This window comes from Eupeodes corollae, chromosome 3, assembly GCF_945859685.1.
Source record: "Eupeodes corollae chromosome 3, idEupCoro1.1, whole genome shotgun sequence".
In the NCBI taxonomy this organism is placed as follows: Eukaryota; Metazoa; Arthropoda; class Insecta; order Diptera; family Syrphidae; genus Eupeodes; species Eupeodes corollae.
The window spans coordinates 22,384,323-22,393,623 of record NC_079149.1 but is presented as its reverse complement, the minus strand read 5'-3'; the positions used below and the strand labels follow the sequence as shown (position 1 = coordinate 22,393,623).

At 38.7% G+C, this 9,301-nt stretch overlaps 1 protein-coding gene across 1 annotated transcript; it reads right to left on the bottom strand.

Moving 5' to 3' along the window:
* Positions 1-2,724: 2,724 nt before the first annotated feature.
* On the bottom strand, positions 2,725-3,511 carry LOC129952727 (uncharacterized). Its single transcript, XM_056065529.1, has 2 exons — positions 2,956-3,511; positions 2,725-2,889 (listed from the first exon to the last, which is right to left on the bottom strand). Exons 1-2 carry the CDS (start codon positions 3,139-3,141, stop codon positions 2,758-2,760), a joined length of 318 nt encoding a protein of 105 aa, XP_055921504.1. The 5' UTR covers positions 3,142-3,511; the 3' UTR covers positions 2,725-2,757.
* Between the last annotated feature and the right edge of the window lie 5,790 nt (positions 3,512-9,301).

Here is a 9,301-nt window from a genome sequence, read left to right as displayed (position 1 = left end):
AGAATTTCTTTTATGTAATTCATAGCAATCTTTTATCAGAGAACTAACAAAATCTTTTACACAATTGCTGCCTTTAAACATTTTAAATCTATTGAGAGAACTATCACAAGATTTTATAAAGTAAGCACCTGCGCATGGGATATGTTTTTGAATATTTAAACTACTACTAATACTACTACTACTACTAGCATTACCTGGGGATCCTACTTCCTCGAGGATGCATTCGAAATCTGCATATATTGTGAAAGGCACGTCCATCTTCCGCTCAAAATGTTCAAACGATACAGTCTTTTTATCGTCGTTGGGCATTTTTGTCACCATTTTACAGCAGTTGTCCTTGTGCGTCATCAGTTTTTCTTCAGATATAAATCTTAGCAAGCACGTGTTGCAAAACCAAGATTTTCCTCTGTAGTTTTTCGCCTGCGTTGAAACAAGTCTAAAAATAAAAAATTTTAAAGAAATTAGAAAAATGTATATGTTTTAATAATAGGTAATAATCAGATCTATAATTGCAATAAAGCTTACCTTGATATGCTTTTAATCCAGACAAAGTGCGAAATTCCCTCGTTTTGCAAGAGAATTAGATTGATGTGATTTCTCTTCTCCTGTGGTGTAATGTAATAGGGTCCTACTACTATCTTCTTCTCATCGTCAAATCCAAACACATTGATGCTTAAAGTAGGGTTTAGTGTTTCAAACTTAGAAATATCGCTAAGTCTTAAAGGAAATTGCAGATCAGCGAAATCAATTCTGATGTTATTTTTATAAATCGTTCGTGAACTGATATCTCGTATCTTGTATGTTTCAGGTTTATGGGTATTGTTCTTTCCTTTGCTAAAAAGTGCTGAGATGATGGCCCATTTGAAACAATACTCATCAGTGTTGTGAACGTTTATACAGGCTCTTTTTCTAGAAAGAAAACTAGGCAACGGTATATGTCTTGAACCTTTGATTGGTGTGTATTGATTTATGTTTATTTCCACGTGACATATCCGCAGCAAGGCCCATCCACTGTCTTTTTCTTGAAATTCTTGCATTTTCGTGTCAATTTCATCTATCATATTCCTATATGAAGAAATTATATCACTGCCTTCAAGTGCAATTTCCATTTTTGTGTTGAAACTTTTAAGACTTAGCTCCATTTCATCCTCCGACGTAAATTTAATATACTCAGCAAACAATTCTAAGTTGAACTTAACACTTTGCAACTTTTCCAGGTGATCTTTCAATTTTCCTAGAATTGCTGACTCTGCTTCATTGAGAAACTCAGGGGGACTTAGGTTTTCTTCACTCTTGTTTTTATAAATGAGAGTTTCTACTCTCCCATTGAAACAACTTTTCAGCACCAGGAAGTCATCAGAAAGGAGTTCTGCAACAAGTCGCTTATGGACATTTCGCCGTACATGGTTTGTCCAATCTCTTGCATTGATGTTCAGCTCACACACATCACAATATTTTATTGCAGACTTCTGAGTTTCTTCTGCGTTCGAAAACATGGCCTCTATCAAACTGATGTGTTCAATACTTTTTAAGTGATTATCCCACTGACAAAATATAACATCTTTTTCGCAGATTTCGCAACGCGTTTTCGCTGGTCCAGCTTGAGTCGAGCAATCACCGTTTTGGAAGATTTCATGATCCAAAGAACTGTCTTCAAATAAAAGTTCTTGTTGCATTTTTAAATGTGCCTTGCTCTTCAAATGGTTATTCCATTGACATGGGATCACATTTTTATCACACACCACACATAATCTTTTTGCAGGGGCAGCTTCTTTCGAGCCATCCATTTTCTCAAATAATTGCTTAACCAATTCCGAATGAGTATTGGTTTTAGCATGATCAATCCACTGCCCCTTTTTAACACTTTTTTCACACACATAGCAAAAGTTTTTATTTTCACCGTTAACCGATTCCCTTAAAGACGTATGAATTTTCATATGTCTTTTCAAATTAAAATTTTTGGAAAACGATTTTCCGCAAACTTCACATAAAAACGACTTCATGATTGAATTGATTTTTGGGTCGTACCGGGGTGAGGTATTCTTTAAGAATAAGAATATTTTGAATATATCAGCTAGGTTTGTATATAGCTCAAACATCTTGAATATCAAAACCGAGTTAGTAGATAATCAGACTCCCCTTAGTAAGTAATCTACACCTCATAAATTTAGTATTTTATTATTTTCTAATGAATCTCTGACTATGTACTGTAGATAAGTATACATCATAATTTATTCATCTAGGATTTTCTGATGTTCATCATGCTTTAAAAATTGACACATATTACTTTTGGTTAAATATTTATATTTCTGATTTTCTAGTGGCCTCATAACTTAAAAAGTAAGTTTACATGATGATGGTATACGTGAAGATAGTTTATAATTTATTCTTTTTAAATTTACTGACCATCCTTTGACCCAATAAATTTAGTATCTATGATTTTTTAAGAAAAAATGCTATTAAGTTTGTATTTTATGGTTTTCTAGCTAGCAAACAGATTTTGAAACTGTAATATGCTTTTCTCGCCTTAATAACTTGTTACATGCCCAATATAAAAACCTTAAAAGTATATTTAAATACTATTGATTTTGTATGAATTCAGTTTAATTTATTTTCGCTGATTAACCAGAGGTAAACATGTTGAAACCTGTCAAACTCTCCCCCTCATAAAGTAAACACTTTTACGCAAATGAAATGAAAAGAGGCAATTAAAAACAAAATATGTATGCTCAGAACATGTAAGGTTTATTTAATAATTTACAGTTCTTCTTCAATTTTAATACTAGCAGTTCGTCCTAACGGACATAAATAGGTAAAGTTGAATGAACCTCGATTGATTTCGGTTATTGCAGCGTCTGACAATTTGTTGTATCGCATTGGGAAGAAAGTCTGAAAGAAAAAAGTCTTTAGTATTTACGTTTTTAAACGTTTTAAGAAATAAAAATGGAAAATTACCTGAAATTCGCCCAAATCAGCAACAATTCGTTCTCCAAATTTCGTAACACAACGTTTCAGTTTACCAATACGATATTTTTCATTTTGTTTTAATTCAATAACCTTTTTACAAGGCTTGAACAAAACTTCCTCTTCAACTTGTAAAAGTTCTTCTCTGAGATTCATCGTCGACGGTATGAGATACATCCTAAACTGAAACAGCTATTTATACAGAAATTTCTGAAAAAAATGTGGAAGGAATTTAGTTTTAATCACACCAAATTGGACAACGGAAATTTTTATGATAAGAAAAGTAAACCTAACCAACCCGCCAACATATCTCCTTGAAGATTTTAATGGTCAACCTATTAGTGGATGTTTTTACGAAAAAGAATTACAAAAGACTAAATACCCTCATATTTATCTCGTGGAAAAAGTACTTAAAAGTAATGGAGACAATGTATATGTTAAATGGCTCGGCTTCCCACCGACTAACAATTCATGGATTAATAAATCACAATTATTATAAACGACATAAAATATTTGTTTCCTTTCTATTATTTCTTAAATTGTTTTTCATAAATTACTATCAACCTTCAAACAACCAATGCATCTTAAAGTCAATGAACTCCCACTGATGTAATATGATCTCATTACCATACAAAACTCATATACCCATACTCTAATGAAATCTACCTACAAACCATACAAGAATCCCTTTTTTCTAGCATCCTACTGTACAGTGTACATACACCGCATCCTCCACGTCAATATTCAAGCTAAAAACATAAAAAAATTTTGTAGGTACATCACTAACCGCAATTCACAGTCACGAAAACTAAATTCACACCAAAATTCACAATTTACAACAACAAAATACATTTTACCCAAATGCTCTATTCCTCAAGTCCGATATTTATACTACTGTATAGTTGTTGTAATTAACATGCATGAAATTTTCCCATCCCTATTCCCATGCCCAAAAAGTATATTCTTACAGTCCCAACAATAGTTTTCTACCAACACTTTTTTTTTTTTTTTTTTTTTTTTTTTTTTTTTTTCCTTACATTTTCCTTACATTTTCATTCATTATCAATTCGAAATTTCCTATCACATTTTCAATCCCCACAAATTTCATCCACCTTTTTTTTTCCACACACAAGCACACACATGACACTCAATGCATACTGCCCATGATACTACACCAACGAGCCAGTGTCATAGCTGTCCTCCTTTAGGAGCAATTTTGATGCTCGGAGCACATTTTTTACACTAGGGAGGAGCATTTTATTCCTCAAGTCCGATATTTATACTACTGCTAACCATCCGATTCGACGAATTGATGACGTTCTACACAGCCTACGGAACTTTCAACATTTTTGCAACTTAGACCTGTATAAAGCCTACCTACATTTGGAAGTCGACGGAAAAAGTTCAAGTCAAAATTCCTAGTAAATTGCAATTTGGAGAAATCAAAACTAAATTGAGAAAGCGTCATTATCTTAACTCCTGATCGCACAATCAAACGACATATCAACCAACTTCTAACAACTTTGGTCGAAAAGAAATCCGTTTTATGTGGTCCAAGACAAAGTTTCAACATTCCAAGACCGGGAATGTCTTCTGGTTCTCCTCTGTTACATAAGATACAGTTTTGTGAGAGATCAGGATTTAGGATTTCCGCTCGGGTTCTAAATAAGTAACTGATAGCTTCAAAAGAAAAGTCTTTGCTGAAATGATAAGCATGCGATGTTATTTGGTGGTTGAGGTTCCTATCACATTTCTTGATACTGTTGTTAAGGCTCTTGATATATGTTGGCTGAAAATATTTTTATTAATTCTGGTGATTAAATCATTGAACATCGTGTGCCATTTATTCAAATTGGTCTCCAAAAAGGATTATTGCCATTTGAAGAAGCTAAATGGTTCCATTCCTTTCAAACGGAGAGGGTTTGTCATAGTGGATTTGTAAAACATTCAGATTGTAAGACAGCAAAACATCAAAAAAATTAACGATAAAGATAGGCGCTTTGTTTAGGGAACAGTTTTTCTCTGGAAGCCTTCTTCTCTGACGCCTTTAAAATATAATTATGTTTGTCTTGTTAGTATTGGCGCAGAGACTCCTGTATTCACAAAAGATGTTAAGTTTGTTGATTTGCAGATGGATTTGTATATGGATTGTCAGCCAATAAAACTTAATCGTTGGCATAGAGAAAAACTTTGATTTGAATACAGGCAAAGCGTATTCCTCCCGCAATAAATAAGTAAGGCGAATAACATCGGGCTAAATATACACCTTTGGAGGACGCCTTTTGTGGTTTCAAACCATTCAAAGAATTCAGCTTCGCTCCACACTGATGCAGTAGATGAGGCAAGAAAGATCAAGAAAAATATCAGGAATTTTCGATGAATTTCTAACGATGATAATTTATACATCAAGGCATTTTTATTTACCTTGTCAAAGGCTGCTTTCAACTCCACAAATCAAGCATACAATTTTTTTTTCTGGTCGATTGATCTCCTGGCAATACTCGTCAGAGCGAATGTATGGTTTGTGGTTGAAAAATCCGATCGAAATCCTGCTAAGAACATGCTTAGTCGGTTGTTGTTCTCGATACATTTCGTCAACCTTTGACAAACAATTAAAGTTAAATCTAAGCGAGTTGAAAATCAAGATTCCTCTATACTTCTTCAACTAAAGACCTCTTTTTATAAATACTGCGAATCTAACCATTTTCTGAAATTGTTTAGAACAAACGAGTTTTCATAAAGTTTATTTGAAATATGCCAAAAGATGGATTTTATACGGTTCCGTAGATAGTGACATTTGATTGTGCGTAATAGGCAGCTTGATTATTCTTATCAGCCGACAAAAGGATTTTAAAATGAGCTGCTAGTGACCCAACTTCGAGCGTAGTCACCTGGCTTCAGCACGTCCATCCAGTTAAAAAGCATTACTTACTTACTTACTTAAGGTGGCGCTACAGTCCGGGGCGGACCTGGGCCTCAACCAACAAGCGTCTCCAGCCAGCTCGGTCCCTAGCTAGCTGTCTCCAGTTTCGCACGCCAAGTTGGTTGAGGTCCTCTCCCACCTGGGTGCGCCACCTGAGTCGCGGTCTTCCTCTACTGCGCCGTCCCTCGGGATTGGATTCGAAGACCTTCCGGGCTGGAGCGTTGATGTCCATCCGCTCTACATGACCTAGCCATCTAAGCCGTTGGACTTTGATTCTGCTAACTAGGTCAGTGTCGCTGTACAGCCCGTACAGCTCGTCGTTATATCTTCTCCTCCATTCTCCATCTATGCGTACGGGACCAAAAATCGCCCGAAGAATTTTTCTCTCGAAGCATCCTAAGACGCTCTCATCTTTCTTTGACAGGGTCCAGGCCTCAGCGCCATAAATGAGAACCGGGATGATGAGTGTCTTATAGATGGTGATTTTACATGCTCGAGAGAGGACTTTACTTCTCAATTGCCTTCTAAGTCCAAAGAAGCAGCGATTTGCAAGAGTTATTCTTCGTTTGATTTCAGCGCTGGTGTCGTTGTCTGCATTAATAGCGGTGCCTAGGTAGACAAAGTCCTTAACTACCTCAAAGTTATAGCTGTCCATGGTGACGTTTTGTCCAAGACGTCGTCGTTCAGTGTCCTTTTTTGATGACAGCATATACTTGGTCTTGCCCTCATTGACCACTAAACCCATCTTCTTCGCTTCCGTCGCAATGCTCAAAAACGCTCCACTGACATCACGCTTTGATCTTCCAATTATGTCAATATCATCTGCGTATCCGAGTAATTGGATGGATCTTTGGAAGATTGTGCCTCTAGTGTTGACGATTGAGTTTTGCACAATTCTTTCCAGAACGATGTTGAAGAAGTCGCATGACAATGCATCGCCTTGTCTAAAACCTTTTTTGACATCAAATGCATCGGTAAGATCTTTTCCGACCTTGATAGAGCAGCGTGCATTCTCCATCGTCATTCTGCACAAACGGATCAGTTTGACAGGGATGCCAAAACTAGACATTGCTCGGTAGAGCTCTTCCCTATAGATGCTGTCATACGCGGCTTTAAAATCGATAAAGAGATGGTGGGTATCGATTTGAAGCTCCTGGGTTTTTTCCAAGATCTGCCGTAGTGTGAATATTTGGTCGATAGTGGACTTTCCTGGTCTGAAGCCACACTGATAAGGACCAATCAGGTTGTTGACGAATGGCTTCAGACGTTCACATAATACGGCAGAGAGGATCTTATACGCAATGTTAAGGAGACTGATGCCTCTGTAGTTGGCGCAGTTAAGAGGGTCTCCTTTCTTATGTATCGGGCACACTATGCTGAGATTCCACTCATCGGGCATGCTTTCTTCCGACCAAATTTTGCAGATGAGTTGGTGCATGCTCCCTACCAAGTCATCGCCTGCTGCTTTGAATAGTTCGGCGGTGATGCCGTCAGCTCCAGCAGCTTTGTTTGACTTAAGTTTAGATATAGCTATCTTCACTTCGTCAAGGTCGGGTAGGCGGAATTGTTGATCTGCGTCGCCGAGGTTGAGTGGTTCTATCTCCCTTACAGCGGAGTTCGGTTCGTCATCGCCGTTATATAATTTGGAGAAGTGATCTTTCCATATTCTCAGCATCGACTGTGGTTCTACTACGATGTTCCCTTGATCGTCTTTACAGGCTTCGGTTCGTGGCTGGTACCCTTGGGAGGTTTTTTTTACCTTTTGGTAAAATTTACGAACCTCATTCCTGTTGTGACATCCCTCTATCTCCTCGATCGCGCGCTTCTCATGCTCTCTTTTTTTCCGTCTAAGAAGCCGGTGTTCCTCTCTCCTCTTCTGCTCGTAGAGCTCGCGAGCAGCTCTAGTCCTTTTGTGCAGCGCCGTTTTGTATGCCTCTTGTTTCGCTGCGTGCGCTTGCCGGCATTCGTCGTCAAACCAGGGGTTTCGCTGTGGTGGCCGTGTGAAACCTAGCACTTCAGAGGCGGCATCTCTGATGGCTGCAAGGCAATGTTGCCACTGGTTTTCAATGCTTAATGCAGGAAGCATAGGACTCCTTAGGAGGTTACTAGAGACTCGATCGGAAAAGGACATGGCAGTCTCTTGCGATTGTAGCCGTCTAACGTCGAATCTTCTCACAGTACTTCCTTGTTTTGGCTTGGATCGGGATATCCGTAGCCGTACCTTGGCTACAACGAGGTAGTGGCCCGAGTCAATGTTGGCCTCTCGGAATGTTCGGATATCCTGGATACTGGAGAAGTGTCGTGCGTCGATCGCAATGTGGTCAATCTGGTTGACGGTTGATTGATCAGGAGATTTCCATGTCCCCTTGTGGATATTAAGATGCGTGAACTGCGTACTAGCTACCAGAACGTCTCGCCCCGCAGCGAAATCGACCAGCCTGAATCCGTTGTCGGAGGTGGTGTCGTGCAGGCTGTATCTCCCGATTATGCCACCAAAGATGTCTTCTCTTCCTAGCTTGGCATTAAAATCTCCTAAGACAATTTTAATGTCATAGCCAGGGCACTGCTCATATGTCTTGTCCAAGAGCTCGAAGAACATATCTTTGGTGTCTTCATCTTTCTCCTCTGTTGGGGCATGCGCGCATATTAGGCTTATGTTGGCGAATTTAGCCTTGATGCGGATTGTCGTGATGCGCTCGCTCACACTGTTGAAACTCAAGACTTTTTGCCTGAGCCTAGTTCCAACAACAAATCCACACCCAAATAGACGCTGTCTTTGTTCTCGGTAGCAGTCGCCGTAGTAGATATCGCAGTCTTTTAGTTTGCGTTTACCCGGTCCATCCCATCGCACTTCTTGGATGGCTGTAATATCTGCCTTGCAGCAGTTTAGGGCTTCCGCTAATTGTTCGGCTGCACGTGGTCTGTTAAGGGACCTAACATTCCACGTACATATCCGAAGTTCGTTGTCCTTATTTCGTTTGCGTGGGTTGTCAACAGTGAATCCGTCCGTATCCGAGGCTTGTTGTTGCTTCGAAACTATGATGCTTTTACGTGGCCAGGAAGTCACCCCGACGGCACAACCCCCAACCTGGAGGGCCAGATCCTTAGTATAACTCCAAAGAAGGGGAGCCGGATGAACCGCTCCTTATAGGCCTGAGCTCCGAATATGTCGAAGAAGCCCTATAAGGTGTTCACTAAGTAGTTCGACCTTACTGGAACTGTAGACGCCACCGTTGATTCTAAAGCATTGCTCCAGAATAAAGTCTTCGAGTTCTTACAATTTGCGAGTTGATGTATTGTTGATGTAGTCATCTTCTTTTTCAGAAGGTTAAACTTTTTAAATATTTAAGCATTTAAATATCTGAAGAGCTTTAAATAAACAAATGAAAGTTTACGGAGTTTCACAAAATCATT